At 34.2% G+C, this 21,249-nt stretch overlaps 2 protein-coding genes across 20 annotated transcripts in view; both read left to right on the plus strand.

Annotated features, from left to right (window-relative positions):
- The first annotated feature begins 585 nt into the window (after positions 1 to 585).
- Positions 586 to 15,138, plus strand: tmem237a (transmembrane protein 237a). 4 transcript variants are annotated; one of them, XM_068223389.1, is made up of 12 exons: positions 586 to 669; positions 2,037 to 2,128; positions 2,397 to 2,468; positions 5,280 to 5,414; positions 5,497 to 5,590; positions 6,379 to 6,536; positions 7,880 to 8,102; positions 8,653 to 8,844; positions 11,494 to 11,567; positions 12,024 to 12,111; positions 12,208 to 12,329; positions 14,906 to 15,133. In XM_068223389.1, the coding sequence occupies exons 2-12, from the start codon at positions 2,092 to 2,094 to the stop codon at positions 14,971 to 14,973; spliced, it is 1,263 nt and encodes a 420-aa protein (XP_068079490.1). In that variant the 5' UTR covers positions 586 to 669; positions 2,037 to 2,091; the 3' UTR covers positions 14,974 to 15,133. The 4 variants fall into 4 exon arrangements, with proteins under 4 accessions (XP_068079490.1, XP_021334361.1, XP_068079491.1 ...); XM_021478686.2 differs by having other exon boundaries at positions 7,994 to 8,102; XM_068223390.1 differs by lacking the exon at positions 2,037 to 2,128 and adding an exon at positions 2,174 to 2,206.
- A 4,616-nt stretch (positions 15,139 to 19,754) lies between these two features.
- The window catches only part of abi2a (abl-interactor 2a), a 66,803-nt gene continuing 65,308 nt past the window's right edge, over positions 19,755 to 21,249 (plus strand). For 15 of the 16 annotated variants that reach the window (XM_009304512.4, XM_009304514.4, XM_009304515.4 and 12 more), the window contains exon 1: positions 19,755 to 19,907. In XM_009304512.4, the coding sequence (XP_009302787.1) occupies positions 19,791 to 19,907 (117 nt within the window). In that variant the 5' untranslated portion in view covers positions 19,755 to 19,790. The remainder of the gene's footprint in view (positions 19,908 to 21,249) is intronic. The other variant, NM_001076586.2, reaches the window with a different exon arrangement.

Consider the following 21,249-nt stretch of genomic DNA (forward strand, 5'->3'; position numbering starts at 1 on the left):
GTCTGTCTGTCTGTCTGTCTGTCTGTCTGTCTGTCTGTCTATCATTTATTTGTGTATCAAAGGCCTTTTTTATTGTTTAACTTTTTTAATGTTTAAAAATAATAAAGATTTTTTTTTAAATATACCAAATAGATTAAAAAAATATCTTGCAGATATTTTCAAATGTGCTCTTTCTGTTGTTCATTAAGCATTTCATATCATAATGTACTGTTTCACATCAAAATATACACCAAATATAATGTTAGCATGCAATCCTTTTATATATGGAAAGATCAATGTACTGTATTTTCAAAATAAATCTATAGACGTTTTCAAATGTAACCGAGTACACTGCTTTTGTGTGTGTGTGTGTGTGTGTGTGTGTGGGGGGGGGGGGATGATAAAAGTGTATGATATTTAAGAACACATAAGAGCTGAAGTTAACGGTAATTTGATGATTATGTCTTATTTGTTTGTTTGTTTATTGTTTATTTGTGTATGTGTGGTTCTCTAAGGGTGTCCTCACTCACCGATCTATGCCACACTAATTCCTCCTTGGCAGATGCACGTTTGAGGATTAAACCAAGGATTAGACCGCCTGACGGCACAGCCAAGCCAAGACTTTCGTCCTCTCACACCAACACCGCCAGAGACTCCAGCAGCCAGAGAAGAATGACAGCAAAACAAACGGTAAATTATGCCACACCGGATTATAGCAGATCCACTATCAGTCTTTAAAGATAATCAGCGTGAGTTACGATTGATAATGTGCTCAAGGTAAAGACGAAGAAGTAGCCTGTTGGAAGAAAAGATAAACGCTGCTATGTAAGATACGGCGCCTTATCATGCTATATTTATCAGCTTATATTTATTAGTTATTAAAGCGTGCTGTTTATGGGTAACTGATATATAATAATATTAATAACTTATATTAATACGTTATTTGAATTATAACCAACAGCTGTTGGCGCTGCCTGTTTACTTTACCACATGTAGCGGACTTTCCCTGCAGTCTATTGATGTCATTTAACATAGTTATTTATCGTTCTTTTGTGTATGCAATTGTTTACATAAGAAGGTTTTAATTTAAAATAACCATATTGCATGTTATGGTTTTGATTTATTATTATTATTACTATTATTATTATTATTATTATTATTACTATTATTTGTTTATTGTTATTCTATATTTTGCTATATACTTAGTGTCTTTCAATATTGGGTTATTTTAAACTCTTGATAGATTTGTTATTTTCATATTTAGTTTACATTTTAAATTAAAAGTTTGAAAGCACGATTATCACTGATTTCTTTTGCTCCCTGTCACACTTACAATAAAGTTTCATTAGTTAATGAAATTTAGTTAATTAGTTTATTGAACATTAACTAAAAATTAATAGACAATACTTTTACAGCATTTATTGATCATCAGGCATTATTACAATCCAAATTCATACGCTTTAATATGAGTTAATGCACTTTGAATTAATATGAACAAACATCAATTTTATTTCCATTAACGAACATTAACAAAGAAGAATAAATTCTGTAATAAATGTTTTGTAGAATTTAGTAAATACATTAACTGGCCTAACATTAATAATACAACATTATTGTAAAGTGTGTACCAATTAATTTGAGCAAAAATACAATAAAAACTGTAATATTGTATAATATTATTTCAATTTCTTTAAATAACCGCTTTCTTTGTCAATATATTTTCAAATGAAGCATTTTTTAGCTTCATTAGTCCATTGCAGTGTTACTCTGTTTTTATCAATTATTATTAATGGTTATCAATTACTATTGGTGATCATTTTTAAATTCAACCTTAAACCAGAGACTCATATCCTCACTAGAGTTTCAATCCAGTGTTTTTATTTTAAATTCATTTATTTTATTCAATTACTATTTATATCTATATGTCATTTTATTTGTTTATTCATTTTATCGTGATTTAGCTTAAATGTCATTGACGTGCTAACCGGTTGAGCATTAATCTTAGCAGAGTGTTCAGTGTTGTTTACCTAATTGTCCTCCTCGTAATCTTTTCTCAGTAAAGAGCTGCAGTATATCCAGCATGAGGCTAGTTTAAAGCAACATGCACACTGAATGCTCACACAATACCTACACCCTTCAGTTGAAACAGGTGAAATGATTCTCATATTCTTTGTCTTTTTTCCCCCTCATTTAGTTCCGTTTTTCATGTGTGTGACATCAAGAGCAGGTTAGTTATCCTCTTTGAACAGGAAGTTAATAAAATAATTAAATTGGGTTAGCCTTAGTAAACCTTCAAAGCCTGTACTCGACAATAGTTTCTATTGTACTTGAGCGCTGTAGATTTCTAATCTCATTACTATATTAGACTTGTGTCACTGTAGACAAAGCTGGCTCTCTGATTTCTGCCTTTCACACAGACAAAATGCCAAGCGTCAAACCCAAGAAAAAGAAGATCAAGAAGGAGATCAATGAAGTTGAGGAGCCAGAAGGTAATAATAGTTTTAATATCTATTATTTGATCTTAACAGGGTGGGATTTAATCTGTTCTAGACTAAATATCAAGCATTATTAATACTGATTTAATGAACTGTGTACTTTTCCCTATATAAAAATGCATAAGTATAAAGGCAATTAAGAGATGTGGAGAAAACAAAATAAGAGGTTTAGTCATTTATATTGTGCTTTCAAGCCCTTTTGGTTGAGGAAGAAGGCTGTAATGTTGTTATTAATGAAAAATAAAGAAAGTTTTCCAAGGTTTGGACAAGTGATAGCCAACACTTTGTTTTTTGTTTTTTTGTAATTCAATACAGTGGTGATCATTTTTGTTAATATGATATAGATTACAACATCAATACTGATTGTGATTTTCTTTTAAGCATTTAAGATTTCGCACTTAGCTATTGATTGATTATAAGCAGGGCCAGACGGAATCTGCGGACGTTTTTTGCTATTTCTGCGGAGAATTTTGGAAAAAATCTGCAGAATAATTGTTGGAGTATCAGATCTGTCAGGGTTCTGCCAATCTGTTCATGTAAATTCTTGTTTGGGTGGCAGAGTCCGGACACTAGTCATGTCTAGTCCTGTCCTGTGGCTCGAGTTTCCTTGGGTCCAACACTTGTTTCTGTCATTGTGTGCGTCTCCGTGTGCGCGCTCCTTCGTGGGTGTGCGCAGAGCGTGCGCGCACCCGCTGGATGTGGCCGCGCGGGCTCTGCATGCCTCGGACACGCGCGCTTTTGTACTAGTGTTTGTGTTTGTTCTGTCAGCATCGCGATGCTTTACTCTCAGCGCCTCTGTCTAGTTGGTTTCAGTTTTGGTTGGCGCTGAGATGAAGCATGCGCGTTGCAAATGTGTGAGCGCACGGTAAGGTGTTTATCTATCGTGTGCTCGTGTCTTGCGTCTGTTGTCAAAGCACGTGACTCTGTGTGTTTACATTGTGGTCACGTGTTTTTGTTGTGCGCTTTAGTGTCATGCTTGTGTTGTCATGAACATGCGGTTAATGAGTTCTCTCATTGGCTGCATGTTCTTGTCCTGTTTTATGTGAGTGCATGACTTGTGTTGTCTCTGTGGAATCTGCGGAATTCTGCAGAAAATCTGCGGGCCTAATTATAAGCTTGTTTGCTATGCTGTCCAGAGAGAGAGAGCCCTGAGCTCAAAAGATCCTCCCGTTCGCAGGGCAAGAGGAGAGAACTCCCCAGCTTAATTGTGGCTAATGACAAATTGCTTTAAGGAAAAATATTGCGGGCTAAGAACTTGAATATGGTGCCAATTTGGCTTAATTAATTTACTTATGACTCATGTCTTTGGCCTGTGGGGAGAAACTGGGGAACCCAGGGAAACCCATGCAAGCATGTGGAGAACATGAAATATCAGCTAGCCTAGACAGGATTAGAACCAGTGATGTTCTTGCTGTGAGTTAACAGTGCTAACCACTGGGCCACCGTCCCACCCTATTTAAGAAAAAGGAGGAGGAATAGGGGAGGAATGGGGAATTCTTTAAGACGAAGATGACTGGGGTATGAAGATTATGGTTATTTATAATTACTAATTAGTGACTATAGTGACTTAATTATAGTGTTAGCTAATGTGGGTCCAAGCTTGGTCAGTCATAAGCAAGTGATCCTCTCAAAATTTGTTTATAAATAAACTTGACTTGACTTGACAAAAGCAAATATGAGCTCAAATTAAAATGTTTAAACAAATAATTTATTATTCATAAAATAACTCATAACCATGATTATAATTGACCTAAAACCATACATGGTGCACATTTGGAATGTCTTAAAGATTTCCACAGTTTTCAAGACCAATTGAAACTTTCTACATATTTTCAACAGTACAGAACAGCAATTTCCGGGAGCCCAATAACGATATCTCCAAAACACATTGGCGTTTTATTGGCATTTTATTCATTTGTTATCGATTGTTCATAAAGATTTCCTAATATTTGTTTACATGAAAAAAATAATGTTTTTTGGCTTATATGAAAGGCAAAGATTACACTTATTTTACCAAGATAAAATATGATCATGCCTTCATTTTTAATTATTTAATTAGGATTGTAAGGTCTGACTTTGCTTAGACAAAAGTCTTGTCACTTAACAAAAATAATGTACAGTATAGAATATAAAGTCATGGTACAGTGGAAAATAATTAATATTGTGTATGACTCCCATGATCTTGGACGACTGCATCCATACATCTATGCAGTGACTTAAATAACTTATTAATAAAGTCATTTGGAATAGCAAAGAAAGTGTTATTGCAGGACTCCCAGAGTTCATCCTACCCCAGAAATGCTCAATACTGTTCATGTATAGTGACTGGGCTGGCTTATTCTGGAGCACCTTGACCTTCTTCACTTCCAGGAACTTTGATATTTAGGCTGAAGTTTGAGAAGGAGTGCTATCCTGCTGAAGAATTTGCCCTCTCCTGTGTTTTGTAATGTAATGGGCAGCACAAATGTCTTGATACCTCTGGCTGTTGATGTTGCCATCCACTCTGCAGATCTCTCGCACACCCTCATACTGAATGTAACCCCAAACCATGATTTTTCCTTTACCAAACACACAAAACGTCTGCTTTCTGTGAGATTCTTGGGTCCATGCGGGTTCCAATAGGTGTTCTGCAGTATTTGTGATGATTGGGATGTAGCTCAACAGATTATTTATCAGATAAATCTACCTTATGCTAATTTTTCAAAAGATCAAATTATTGTTTGTAGCTCCTACAGCTGGGATTGACGACAAGACTTTTGTCAGGTAGTGTACTTAGCCATTCACATGTTTTCCACTGAACAACAGCAGGGCCTGAGCCAGCTATAGAAATGGAGGGTCTGGAGAGCCGCAGACAGTCTGAAAGCAGAGAGCCGCTGACCCCTGAGCCTCACGACAATCCACCACTGAAGAAGAAGAAGAAAAAGAAGACACATACTTTTGGTAAATAATTGATGTGGATTTTAGTCACATTTTCTTTATGGAATATATTGCTGTATTGTTCTTGATTTGATTGTTTTAAAAGAAAATGAGGGTGAACAGCAAGACCACCCCAATGGAGATGTTCAAGAGTCCCCTACAGATGGTGAAGAAGTCACCAAAAAAAGCAAGAAGAAAAGGTAAGAAGCAAAAGAGAAGTACATTAGCTTAAATAAATCGTTCACACGCACTCACACACAAAAGTCTACACACCCTAAAAGTGCAAAAATATTTTCTTTTTCTGTTGAACAGAAACACCGTTAAAAAAGTTGGTAACCTATTGCACCATTGGTGCACCCTTTGACTGCTATATTTAGAAAAAAGTCAGTAGATTCTGGTAACCAACATATTTTAAAATATCTTTTTTTTTTTTTTTTGTTAAACAAAAAACTATATCACTGCAATAATTCAAATAACTTATTAATAAAGTCATATGGAATGGCAAAGGAAGCGTTCTTGCAGGACTCCCAGAGTTCATCAAAATTCTTTGGATTCATCTTCAATGCCTCCTCCTTCATCTTACCAGAGACATGCTCAATAATGTTCATGGCTTGTGAATGGACTGGCCAATCCTTGAGTACCTTGACCTTCTCTGTACACACCTTAAAAGTGCAAAAAATAGTTTGTTTGTTTTTCTGTTGAACAGAAACACAGAGAAAAGATATTTAAAAAGTTGGACCCATTGACCGGCATAGTAAGAAAAAAGTTAGTATATTCAGGTTACCAGCATATTTCAAAATATCATCTTTTTTGTTGAACAAAAAGCTAACTTTCTTAAAAAAAAAAACCCTGAGTAAATGTAATTTTTTTTGTGAACTATCCCTTTGGGTGAAACCTTGTCTTTTTGTATTTTCATAGCTAAAAGCATAAGTCTCATAGCAATTGTATTTAGATGATTTTTTTGAGTAACGTCTTTTTCATTCTGAAGGAAGAATAAGATGATGGAAAACCAGTCTCACAATGAGCTCGGTGTGGAGGAAGATGACATCATCACAGATGTGCATGCACCGATATCTCAGCGCTCTCTGTTCTCTGCCCCTCTGAGTCACAGTCATCCTATTGGAAAAGTGTTTGTGGAAAAGAACCGTGAGTGTCACATCCACTTGTGTAGTCAAGCTGTAATTCCTCTTCATGGGTTTGCCCCTTTATGCAAAACAATAACAAAAGCGATTTTAAATACAAAAAATGTATATTTAATCTAACTACTTTAGGTAACACTTTATTTTAATGGTCCCTGTTGCACATTTTTTGAAAAAGTTGCATTGCATCTACATGACAATTACTTCTCATTTTAGACTAACTGCTTAATATCTACTGATACTGCTCCTTCGACAGACATTTAACCGACTATAAGAAACTTTGCAAGTACATGTCAACTTACACTAACCCTAACCCTAACACACTCATTCTCACTTCCACTTATTAAAATATGCAGAAGACGTAGTGACCATACTATTATTTATATTTTAAATCACTTAGATTTTCCTGCTGAAATGGATCAAAAAGCTTAATCTTTTGAATTATTGTGGAAATTATAGTTATTTAAAATAACTGATTTTTATCACTGATCATAATTCATATCATATTATATCATATCATATGTCATATACTTTCATATCATATCATGTCATATCATATATCAAATCATATCATGTCATATCTTATCATGTCGTCATGTCATATCGTATCGTATCATGTCATATCATATCATGTCATCATGTCATATCATATCATATCATATCATATCATAATTTCATATCATGTCATATCATATCATATCATGTCATCATGTCCTATCATATCATTTCATATCATATCATATCATAATTTCATATCATGTCATATCATATATCATGTCATGTCATAATGTCATATCATGTCATGTCATATCATATATCATATCATGTCATATCAAATCATATCATATCATATCATATCATGTCGTTATATCATATCATATATCATATCATGTCATGTCATATATCATATATCGTATCATATTATATCATGTCGTCATATCATATCATATTAAATCATATCATATTATCAAATTATTTTATATTTAAATATACATTACAATGTTTTTGGTGAAAATGCAAATGTATATCCAATGTAAAAAAAGTTATATTTGTAATATTTAATAGTAATGTCATTAATTTGTAACTTTGGGAAAACACTGCGTTAAGGTGGCCAAAAATGTTGTCCAAAATAATATATTGACCATTTATGTCATCATGCTAATATTCAGTTGATGTAGAACAAGCATTGTTGTGTTTGGAGAGTGTAAAATGTTTGTAAGTGCAGTTCTTTTATTTGGGATAATGCAATTTGAGCGACAAAGAAATAGTAAATCCTGATTATTTATTTTCTCAAGTATTTTTGTTAATTAGCAAAGTTAAGTGTTTTGTTCTTCCCCATATGTTCCACAGGGTCACTAATAGCAAAAATTGCGCAAATGTCCACTCCAGACAATCCTTTTGATTCTAGTGTATTTGATAAAAAGGAGGCAAATCAATTAAGATCAGATATGCTCCCTGATGCAGGCCGCTTCCAAGCAACTGATTTATCCCATGACCATCTGGAGGAGTACATGGAGGTCAGACCTATGTGGAACACACGAGATGTGGCCATGAGGGTTCACAGCGGCTTCAGGTCAGTTTGGTTGAGAGACTAATCCATTCCACTGTTACTTTTTGGTGTTGTCCATGCTCATAAAGACCTGTACTCTTCATTTTGTGGAGCTTAAAGCGTTAGTTCACCCTAAAATTATGTTATTAATTACTAACCCTGATGTCTTTCCAAATCCCTGAGGTCTTCCTTTATCTCTAAAACACAAATTAGGATATTTTATATGAAATCCTAGAGCTCTCTGACCCTTCCATAGATAGTCCCAAGACCAGAAAAGGAACTAAATACTTTGTATGAACGTTTCATGTGAATCTCCAAGAAGTTTTTGTGTACCAAAAACTGTAAAAACGACAATCTTGAGACCATTACTGTCTAGAGAGCTCTTTGAAGAAGAGACAAACGAAGGTGTCCAGGGATTGGACTGACATGAGAGTGAGTAATTAATAACAGAACATTCATTTTTGTGTGAACTTACCCTTTCACAGCATATAATGTTGCACAATTTGATGTTGATACTTGATTCCAGATTTCCGTATCAGAGCTCAACTGCTAAAGCTGATGTTTTTCTCTGTAGGATCATTGGACTCTTCTCTCATGGATTTCTGGCTGGATATGCGGTGTGGAATATTATTGTGGTGTATGTGTTGGCTGGAGAGCAGATGACCACACTACCCAACCTTCTCCAGCAGTACCACAGTCTGGCTTATCCAGCACAGTCTCTGCTCTACCTCCTGCTGGCCATCAGCACTGTGTCAGCCTTCGACAGGTGTGTTAGACGGAACAAGAGAATGAATGGCAGGAACAACGGTACAATTGTCCAAAACCTAATCGACCCCTAATCGATCAAAAACCTTATTTTAATCAAGAAATATATTTATTCAATTTTAACCCTGTTAAAAAAAAACTAGAGCTGTGATGAAAACAGTTCAAGAAATTGTTTCTGCATTGATTCTGCAATGTAAAAAAGCATTGCTGATCTCTTTTTAATTGATTCTGAGCTTAGTCTTTAACAGCAGATGGCACTCTAGGCTAGTTAAACACTTTTTCTTTTTACACTAATTGTACATTTAAATGCTCACGAGGAAGAGTGTGTGTGTTCAGCTCATGCTGCATCTCTCTGAAGGGATTAAGGCATAAGGATGAGTCCTCCTGAGTTGAACGTCCTGTTTGACACCAAATGACTTCCCTGCTCAAAAGATCAAGGCCCGAAGTGTCCATTACTTGCATTGTTTAAAATCCTTTATTGCAAAGGGCACTTACAGTAAGCCTAGTTCACACTACAGGATTTTAAGCCTGATTTGAGCCCAATTAGAAAATGAATGAGCTCGCCCACTGATCGGGCTGTGATCGAGATATAATCTGCTATGCTCTGCTCTTGGCTGTCTTTATGTGTGAACTACTGAACAACGCATCAAAGGCTCGCTGACGCATCACCGACACCTCGCAGACAAAAATCCAATATCTAGCATGCTAAATATTCCAGACAAGTCGGCCGACTCAACGTCACATGCGGTCAGATGTAGTGAATAGCGCAGCCAATAAGTGAGCAAATCAGCATGAGCAGAATGGCCACCGTGTTCAGGAGCTCAACAAAAATGTATGTGATTGGCAAAAATGGATATCAATGCACTCGCTTCACTCTGTGTTAACACGGACATGAGAGTAGGCTCAGTGGAACTAGAATTCTATAACTGTTAGAATTACCATAGCATTCATTCTGACTGTTTTTGCATATTTTCACGTCATATTTACATTCAAATCTTCTATTGAGATATTAACATTAAGCTTTGAATGTCTATCATCATATTTTATGTCACCATTACCATAAAAATATGATATTTTTGGTAATACAGCCTATAAACATGTAGTTAAGCTAAAACACCAGCAAAGGTCTGAGCCTTACTTTTAATTTTCAGTTTTGAGCACTTGATGGCCATGATTTTTTTCACTCCGCAGTGCAATATATCCTGTATGAATTGCATCGAGAGTCATGCAAGTTGGCTTTTATGTCATGAGAAAAATGTGAACAGCTCACTATGAACATACTTCCTCACCTTGAAATTATAAGGTTCTATCTGCATTCTGAATGGTTTTAATTCTGTGTGGTTATTAAAAATCCCAGGGTGTCTTTTGAAAAAGAGTAGGGGTTTAACCCCGGCATCCTGGCCAAATTTGCCCACTGGCCTCTGTCCATCATGGCCTCCAAACCCTCCCCATATTATAATTGGCTTCATCACTCTGTCTCCTCTCCACCAATCAGCTGGTGTGTGGTGTGCGGTCTGGCACAAAATGGCTGCCGTCGCGTCATCCAGGTGGATGCTGCACACTGGTGGTGGATAAGGAGATTCCCCCTATGTGTAAAGCGCTTTGAGTGTCTAGAAAAGGGCTATATAAATGTAAGGAATTATTATTGTTATTATTATGAATGGTTTTGAGATAATGAGCTTTAAAGTTTTTGCATTTCATAGCAAACAGTATGTGTGTAACATTTGTTTTAAATAAAAAGTTTTAAAATGTAAACAACTTATTAAAAAAACATCCCATAATGTAAATAAGTTGTCATTTAATAAGAATATGTCAATAACTCAATTTTGAGAAAAATGTCAGATAGAACCTTATAATTCTAAGGTGACGACTTGTAATTTGATTAAACTGTATTTTATTAATTATTATTTTGGGTTCATTTGTAAGGAATCGAGGTGCCACGGTGGCTCATTGGTTAGCACTGCCGCCTCACAGCAAGAATTTCTGTGTGGAGTTTGTATGTTCTCCGTGTTTGTAAAGCATACAGTGCCACCTGTTGGTAAAATCGGTCCAATAGAGCAGTGTTTTCTCAACCATGTTGCTGAAGGACCAACAACACTGTATGTTTTACATGTCACACTCATTACAGGTCCTTCAGTCACTGTTAATGAGCTGATGATCTGAATCAGATGTGTTTGGTTAAGGAGACAAGGGAAATCTGCAGAGCTGGTGATCCTCCAGGAACGTGGTTGAGAACACTGTAATAAAATGTCAGAACTGACGCTAAATCAATTTCTCAAACTTTTTTTTTGCCAGAGCTCTATAATTTATTTTTTTTTAAATGTCAATGTCAAAAAAGGAAATGAGGGTGTATCATATTTTATAGATTGTATTAAACTTTGCTGGCAAACTTTACCAGCAACAGCCCAGATGAAAACTGGCAAAAAAATTAAATAAAATAAAAAATTCATCACTTGTATTAAAGTTTGTTTGACTAATAAATTTTTTTAAAATTCTGCTTACATTCCAGTTAAGGAATACCTGTGCTCAGGTCAAAACAAATGAGAAAATGTCATAGAACTATCCAGTGTGTATATGTTTGACTTTTGTTTGAAGATGTGGTTCACAAAAAAATATTTAGAGAGAGTTGTCTGTGCCTTCTTCACATCAGGGTAAATCTGGCTAAAGCCTCCATGGCTCTTCGAGGATTTCTCACTCTTGATCCAGCCGCTCTTGCTTCTTTCTGTGAGTCGAAATCTGTAAACACAAAACCTAATGACCCTTTCACACTGCATTTGGTGTGAAATTCAGATGAACAGTGCATTCAGAAGAAACAACATGCAAAACAATGCACTTATGCAAAGTATGCCCACAACAACATGCTATTATTCACTTATATGTGTATTTTGTCATGTTTTCCATTTGTCTTTAACATCATCCAATTCGAAATATACATGAAACAGCCAATTAAGCTAGAGTTTAATACTATACATGCCAATCGTATTTTTGCAATTATAAAAATAATTGGGGCGATGCGGTGGCGCAGTAGGTAGTGCTGTCGCCTCACAGCAAGAATGTTGCTGGTTTGAGCCTCAGCCGGCTGTGGCGACCCCAGATTAATAAAAGGACTAAGCTGAAAAGAAAATGAATGAATGAATGAATAATAATGACAATACTTATTATTTCTTTTTTTCCTCTCAGTATACTTTGCTGCACTAATCCTGTCTCTAAGCCAACAGATGACCAGTGATCGTATACATCTCTACCCCACAGCCAATGAAACACTTTGGTGAGTTTTCAGTCACTTACAGTGTTTTGTAATAAAATCTATAAAGCAAAATTAACTAGTAAGTATACTTATCAGTTACATACTTCACTTGTTTAGGCCTCCAGGTTTAGAACATCAGATTCTGCAGCCCTGGATCGTGGTGAACCTGGTCGTGGCTCTGCTGGTTGGTTTGGCCTGGGTGTTTGTCGCTACACGGCCAGACATGGACTACACTGAAGGTAGGCATGTTTGTGTTAGTGATGGTTTCACTTTTTTTGTTGCAATGATCTTTCATATAGATATATGGTATTGTCACTATATTGATGTAAGATGCAAAAAAAGGGTTACTTTAACAGGTATCATACCAAAAAAAAAAAAAACCTGTACATTTTTGTGAATTGCCTATACTGTGTACAGGTTCAGAGTAAACAAATGTGTTAAAAACAAATTAAATGTTTTTCCCTATGATTTACAGAAGATACGCACTTAAAAGGCATTCAATTCAAAAAGCGTTGATATATATCAAAATATAATAAAAAAGCTATTTAAAGGCCATCAAAAATTTTCATTTTGATATGCTATACTTTGCTAGTGTAATTATATATATATATATATATATATATATATATATATATATATATATATATATATATATATATATATATATATATATATAGCAAAGAAATTTTCACAGTATGTCTGATAATATTTTTTCTCCTGGAGAATTTGATTTATTTTGGCTAGAATAAAAGCAGTTTTTAATTTTTTAAACACAATTTTAAGGACAAAATTATTAGCCCCTTTAAGCTAATTTGTTTATCGATAGTCTACAGAACAAACCATCATTATACAATAGCTTTCCTAATTACCCTAACCTGCCTAGTTAACCTAATTAACTTAGTTAAGCCTTTAAATGTCACTTTAAGCTGTATAGAAGTGTCTTGAAAAAATCTAGTCAATTATTATTTACTGTCTTCATGACAAAAAAAAAAAAATCAGTTATCAGAAACAAGTTATTAAAACTATTATGTTTAGAAATGTGTTAAATAAACTTCTCTCCATTATATAGAAATTTTAAACAGGGGGGCTAATAATTCAAAATGAGCAATTTTATCAGCCTTATATGTTTATGTTCAGTTATTTCACTTTAAAGGGAATGAAAAGAACCTATTATTTGCCATAAAGGTGAAAATACTGAACTTACAGACAGACGGCTGAGACATCTGCATCTGAACTCATATATTATATACCTTCATACATAGATATTTTTTATACTTAATTGGATGCATATAATAAAATGGGGCATTTTGTCTTCAACCGATCTTGTAACTGGTCAGCTTTTTTTTCTGCAGTTTACCTAAACAGTCTTTTTGTGTGATAAAAGTTTTTACTTTAATTAAACAAAAATATTCCAAGTTTAAAAAGATGGAAAAAAAAAAACCTGATACGTTTACAATAAGGTCTCATCAGTAAATGTTTATGTGCTTTATTAGTTATTAGATACATTTAATACTACATTATTAAATACATTAAATACAAAACATTAAATAGAAATTAACATCGCCTTAGAATAATAAATGCTATGCAAAGTAGTTTTAATTTAGTTAAACAAAGTTTACAAATAGAGCTTTACTTAAAACTGTCGGAAGGTTAGTGTTATTTCACCAACTGGGACATCTTCCTGGATCAACATTTCAATGAGACAATCAGATTAAAAGATACGTCCCAATCCCCTCTGATTTTGGTAATAATTTATAGTTAACCATATTTTAACCCCTTCAGATCTGAATTATGTTCCAAATTTCAGAAAAATGGGATGTCATGTGATGTCCATTGTAATAGACGCAGGATCTGAAGGGGTTAAAACGGTGACGCGGTGGCGCAGTAGGTAGTGCTGTCGCCTCACTGCAAGAAGGTCGCTGGTTGGTTGAGCCTTGGCTGGGTCAGTTGACATTTCTGTGTGGAGTTTGCATGTTTTCCCTGCATTTGCGTGGGTTTCTTCTGGGTGATCTGGTTTTCCTCACAAGTCCAAAAACATGCGGTACATGTAATTTGGGAAAACTAAAATTGTGTGAATGAGCGTGTATGGGTGTTCCCCAATAATGGGTTGCAGCTGAAAGGGCATCCGCTGCGTAAAACTTATGCTGGATAAGTTGACGGTTCATTCCGCTGTGGCGATTCCAGATTAATAAAGGGACTAAGCCAAAAAGAAAATGAATGAATGAATGAATGAATGAATAAATGAATGAATATATTTTATAACTATAAATAATTTATAGTTATTTTTAGGTATTGTTACAATCTTTTTAGGTCTTGGGATGTGACCGCAACAGAAAACAAATGATTGGTGATGGATGATGTGAAACAGCTGGAAAAAAGAGAGAACTAATCTCCTCAAACAGAATGGCTAGAGACTTACAAACAACAAGATTAAATCAAGAAAGAGAAGTTTATTTACATATATCAAATGTAAAAAAACTAAAAGTAAAAAACAAAAAACTCCTAAGATAATTTCTTGCTAATCTGAAAAGAAAAAGAAACAAAACTACATCAATGTAAACTAACTCCCTTTACTGTAATAAACAGAAAAAAACTATTTCAAAACAAAATGGCATCCTCCAAAAAAAAAAAAAACATTTATCCAGGATCACATCCTACTTCATACCAACCCAATAATAATGTTATGCATCTTCATTATCCCAGTATATTATGTTATTGAAGACTAATGTGCATGTGTATTTTATCTCTGTCAGCAGTCAGTTATTTTATAAGTTTACTTTGCAGCATAAGTACTAATGTTTCTCTTTCCTGCTAGAGTTTTTAATGGCGATGGAGGTGGAGGAATATCCACGTCATGATGACAAACATGAGCTGGCAGCCTGAGAGACTGCTGCAAGATTTATTAGCGGTCAGAAATTAACATTAAACTTTGTTTTGTGCTAAATGTTGTAAGGTAAACCTTTTGTATATTACTTTATTATTGAGCTTGTTATATAGGTAAAGATTGTGTAAAAATATATTAATAAACGTTTTTGTTAAGTTGGCTGATTCATTTTGTTTTTGATCTTATGTTGTTGGTATAAGCTGTGAAGGGGTCAAAGTGGTCAGTTGTTTAATCCTGTTAATATTTCATAGGGCGACACGGTGGCTCAGTAGTTAGCACTGTCACCTCACGTCAAGAAGGTTGCTGGTTCGAGTCCCGGGTGGGTCAGTTGGCATTTCTGTGTGGAGTTTGCATGTTCTCCCCGTGTTCGCATGGGTTTCCTCCGGGTGCTCCGGTTTACCCCACAAGTCTAAAGACATGCGCTATAGGTAAATTGGATGAACTAAATTGTCCGTAGTGTATGCGTATGAGTGAGTGTATGGATGTTTCCAAGTACTGGGTTGCAGCTGAAAGGGCATCCGCTGTGTAAAAAAGCATGCTGAATAAGTTGGCGGTTCATTCTGCTGTGGCGACCCCTGATGAAAAAACGGAGTAAGCCGAAGGAAAATTAATGACCGATTAATACGTACATCATGATAAAATTACATCATATTTTTCCCCAGCACGATTTCAGAAGACATTTACTATAATGTCAACTAGTGCAACGAGTTATATACCAAAATATAGTGAAAGATTATTTAAAAACCAAAGTGAGTGAATCGGTCAAAATACTAATTAATTGCAATTTTGAAATAGCTTTAAGTAATTTAATGTGTTATGCATTTCAGTATCAACTTTTCTTTTTAGAAATGTTTATATATAATATATCAGATAATATAAAAATTCTATAAAATACAAAATGTTTTTGGCAGGTTATTGTCACAAAAGATATTTGAACCATTTTCTAGCATCCAATGTTCGACATATATATATATATATATATATAAAAATCAATTTTGTATATTTAATTTGATACAGACAATTAACATTTAGCATTTTTAGCTTTTTTTGGCTGTTTTAGCCGTTCACCTAACAGTCCAGCGGTGTGATAAACAATTAATATTTCTAATAAAACAAAAGTCTCTCTATCTCTCACATCACACACAGAAACAAACACACACAAAACAGTATACAATATATGCAAACACAAATCCATGTATGGCGTGCTTTACTGTCGTTTTAAAAAGGAAAAATATAATGTAAAGTGAACTCATGGAGAAAGCTGTATTGTTGTGACACCACAGGGGGCGCTGTTTACAAAGGAATGCGAGACAAAAGTATTTCATTCAGCTGAAGACTTTTACAGGGTTGAATTGTGACACAATTAAATTGCAGAAACAATGAGTTTGCCTTCATTTATATCAGTGGTTCTCAAACTGTGGTACGTGTACCACTAGTGGTACGCGGGCTTCCTTCTAGTGGTACGCGGAGGAATGAAATATTACATGTACATGCTACATATATTTCAAAATTTATCAAAAATGATGTATATAGTATGCCATATATTACACATAGCCTATATTTCTAAGGTAATTTGCCATGTTTTTTTTTTAACTGTGCAGAGTTGTAGCTGCTTTACTGGGCCTACTACACTACTGTATTTCAATTCTGCTCATTTTGGTGGTACTTGGAGAGACAATTTTTTTCTGAGGCGGTACTTGATGAAAAAAAATTTGAGAACCACTGATTTATATAACATAATCTAAACAATAGAACTACAACAAGTAAATCAAGAAACATAAGAAAAATATAAGGAAAAAATAATAGCCAAAAAGTATGCGGTAAATAAGATAACTAGGCCTACTTTTGTTTATAGTATTAGCATACATATTGCGCTATTATTATGTCATGATTAGTGCTAAAGCTCTTCAGCCATATGAAACCTGACATTTTGATTCATCGTTTTAGAGATTTTTAAATATTTGATTAAGCATTGCAAAATACAGTACAATTGTAAAATGGTATTAAAACTCAAACAAGCTGTTTTTTCTATCTTTTTAAAATGTCATAATTAAATTAATTCCTGTGATGACAAAGTTAAATGGTCTTTCATTAATCACTAACGTCTCATAAATCACTAACTCTGATTTGCCAGAGAGACAGAGAGAGAGAGAGAGATGATTTTCTCAAGCCACCATAAATGTGATATAATAAATATTATATTATTTATATTTACACACACACACACACTTTTTTTTACTGCTATCTATTGTGTGTACTGTTTTTTATTATATATGTTACTTTTTATGTAAACTCTATAAATGATTTGGCAATTCATTTGTAACATTTACTTTGACTTTGGCATTTCTCACAACACTATTTACATTTGCACAACAATTAATGCATTTCTCAAAACAATTAGTCATTTGTGGACATCCAGCCTGATCTCACGAGAAAACGTAAGTATTTTAGGTTTTGCCAGTATAGTGGCTAATTCGTACGAATTCGCAGGAGTTCAGTCGTACGAAATTGTACGAATTTAAAAAGGAGGCGTGGCACCTAACCCCACCCCTAAACCCAATCGTCATTTGGGGGTGAGCAAATCGCACTAATTAGATCGTACGAATTCATACGAATTAGCCACTACATCAAAATGTTACGAATTGCCGTGAGATCATAGTAGCAGATTCTCATTCCTTCCAACAAATTGCAAATGCTTTTGGACATGCATCAATTGCTTTAATACAACACTCTGTCTGCTGTTTGTAAAATTATAATTTGCTTATGTCATGTCAGTCAAAATTAACTAAACTTGTAAACGCTGAATAGTCATTCCACATAAAACTAATAGTCCTCATTTCATTACTTGAGTCCTGACATACAAAAATGTTGAACTAGTTGTCAAAATCTGTAAAGCAAAATTTGTTTAAAAAAGAATTCCTTGAAAATGTCTTCCAAATTTAACAATTTTATGAACGATTTACAGACCTATGCATGCTGTTCAGTATACTGCAATATTGTTTACAGTTGTGCACAGGTCTACTCAATGAAAGTTTATGTTTGTTGTAAATAAGGGTGTATTTATTCTTTCGCACAATGGTGTGAATAAATTAGAATTACAAAAAGCATATGCAGTAAAAATATTAAACATTCATATTCAGTGTCTTGCACTCACATACCTCACTAAATGCAGTGATGCATCTTTACATCTCTACATCTTTACTGTAGTTTTCTAATGGCTGTGCAAATAGTATCTAGTGCTGTCTTGAGCATTTTCAGGAAGTGTCACCAAAATCTGACTTATTCAGCATTGGAAAATATTTACAGAGTAAACTCTCATAATGAAAACATGACAAAGACATTTGACTATCATGTTCATAAACAATGGTGGCAGGACTTTTCATCTTGATGACACTGACACTTTCATTGACGTGAATACTTGCTTTTGGGGAATGAGCTATCCATTTTGAGCAAGTGACTTACTTTTGCAGGTTATCAAATAGGTTTTGCAGTTTGTAATAATTGTTTTGAGAAATGTATCAACCGTTTTGCAAATGTAAATAATGTGAGAAATACACCAAAGCCACTGACAACATTAAATGGAATTGAGAGAGAGAGAGAGAGAGAGAGAGAGAGAGAGAGAGAGAGAGAGAGAGAGAGAGAGAGAGAGAGGTGTAAACCATGACCATAATGATGATAATACATTTCAGACAGACAGACAGACTGGATGGATGGATGGATGGATGGATGGATGGATGGACGGACGGACGGACGGACGGACGGACGGACGGACGGACGGACAGACAGACAGACAGACAGACAGACAGACAGACAGACAGACAGACAGACAGACAGACAGATAGATAGATAGATAGATAGATAGATAGATAGATAGATAGATAGATAGATAGATAGATAGATAGATAGATAGATGATGTTCTTTTGTAATTTTTGAACATCTATATAAAATACAAATAAATGAAAATGTTGATCTGCAAAAACATTCATCAAATTGTTTGGATGTTTGTTTTCTAACAGATCATGTGACATTGTAAATAATGATCAAATCAAACAAATAAATTACATTTTAAAACAAAGTTTTCACTATTGACACCTTTATATTGATATAATATTTATCTTTTCACTCTCTTTTGAACAAACAAATGCAACTTGATGAGCTAAAGACCTTAAAAATCAGCACTATTAATCAGAATGAAATGAGTTTATTGAGCATGCTTCATAGTTCCACAACAAATTGATCACATCAACTTAATTGTTTTCTCAAATTTAAGTAGGTTCAACATAAAATAATTAGGTTGTCCCAAAAACAACTTAAGAATTGTGTTGTTTCAACTTATTTTAAATAAGTAGTTTAAACAAGCAACAAAAGTAATTTGAGTGATCAGCCATTTTTGATTGCATGATGTATAATAATCCTAATATTATATTATATTATATTAATTATATTATATTATATTATATTATATTATATTATATTATATTATATTATATTATATTATATTAATTATATTATATTAATTATATTATATTATATTATATTATATTATATTATATTATATTATATTATATTAATTATATTATATTATATAATATTATATTATATTTTATCATATTATATTATATTACATTACATTACATTACATTATATTATATTATATTATATTATATTATATTATATTATATTATATTTCAACTTTTCGCCATAGTAGGATTGGTAGACGCGCTTCCCTGCTTTCCCCAAACTCAACGGGGAGGTGAAGCGGCGGTACTTCCTGTCGCTAGTTGCGCGTGGAGGGAGAGAGAGGGAGATGTAAAGATGGCGGAGCTGCAGATGCTGCTGGAGGAGGAAATTCCAGCGGGTCGCAGAGCGTTGTTGGACAGTTTCACCAACCTTGACAGAGTCGCCGAGTACTGCGAAAGTAACTACGTACAGGTGAGCGGCGAAGGAGTACGCATTGTATGTGTTTGTGGAGTTGGGGAGGCTGGAAGTGTGTGTATGTGTGTGCGGTGGTTGTTGATCATCTGTTGAGGCTCAGCGCTAAGTACGTACAAACAACCGCGGCTTGTCCGTGTTCAGATTAACTATAAAAGTTTATGACACTCGTAGGTGAGGCTTTAAACTAAGCGGTGGCTACTTTTGGAGGGCTTGAACTTCTGTGTGCAGTGATTTGAGCGTGTAGGTAGGTAGTATTCAAGTTACATGATCATTGGGGAAACTTTGCTCTGTCAATAATGAATGCGAGTGAAGCAGCTGACAGCACTGTTCAAAACAACGCGGATAAAATTCAAATCATTTAGTCTTGTAAACGTAGACCTATATTGTGAAAATAGACGACACTTAGCTGATTGTAACCACTTTGAAGTGAAATCTTGACATGCTGTTTGAAGCATATTGTAAGTCTAAACATTACCTTTAGATTATTTTTTGTTTTTATTTTTGTCTAAAATTTCAGTCAGTTTGTAATCTGTAAATAATTCGTATTTTATATGCTTTTTGGTACATTGCAATCATAACTGTTTTGGTGCAATCAATACTGGGGTGATAGTGTTTTTGACATGATGGTTAGTAGCATATCATGTTTTTGGATTAGTATAAATTTCAAAGCAATTTCTTTAAGTGCTGGATAATTGAGCAATTCCATGCAAATATCAACCTTCCCATAAAAAATAGGTTTTTACCAAAATAGACATACAGTTTCTACATTTTTTTTTGTGTAAGTATTTTACAGTACTTTAAAAATACTCAGAAATGTCTCTGTCAATGTTTTCAAACTATTATATTTGATTTACCAAAGTCACACAAGTAGCAATTTTACATCTGTCACATCCATAACGGAGAGGCATCTTATCCATAATAAAGCTTTTCTCTCAAAAATGTCAAATAAAATGAAATCAATAATTTTTGTTTCATACTGAGCCAACTCTTATCTCTTTGATTAACATTACTTCTTTTGGGTTGTACAGTTAGTAGTAGTATGTTATACTGTAAACTCTGCTGACTTTTTTTGCATGTTAACATTTAATGCATGTTTATTTTCTTCTTTTAAAATTTAAAATGTATTTACAGATTGATATTTTTCTGTTCCCATAACGCTGTGGTTAGTTGTTTTGGAAAATATAAACAGATGTTTCGATATTATGTTAACATATACTTTCTATGTGAATTTATGGTTTGAGTTTTTACTACAATTGTCACATCCATGATTCTGGAATTGCTCAATTATGTTTTTTTTATGGGTGACTGAAGAGCCATGCAAATCTTTTTGTCTGTTTTA

This window comes from Danio rerio, chromosome 9, assembly GCF_049306965.1.
Source record: "Danio rerio strain Tuebingen ecotype United States chromosome 9, GRCz12tu, whole genome shotgun sequence".
Lineage (NCBI taxonomy): Eukaryota > Metazoa > Chordata > Actinopteri > Cypriniformes > Danionidae > Danio > Danio rerio.

Coding starts and splice junctions, on each gene's coding strand:
- tmem237a (XM_068223389.1), top strand. CDS start 2,092: ATGCTCACACAATACCTACACCCTTCAGTTGAAACAG. Junction 11,568..12,023: donor AGCCGCTCTTGCTTCTTTCT/GTGAGTCGAAAT, acceptor TTTTCCTCTCAG/TATACTTTGCTGCACTAATC. Junction 12,330..14,905: donor AGACATGGACTACACTGAAG/GTAGGCATGTTT, acceptor CTTTCCTGCTAG/AGTTTTTAATGGCGATGGAG.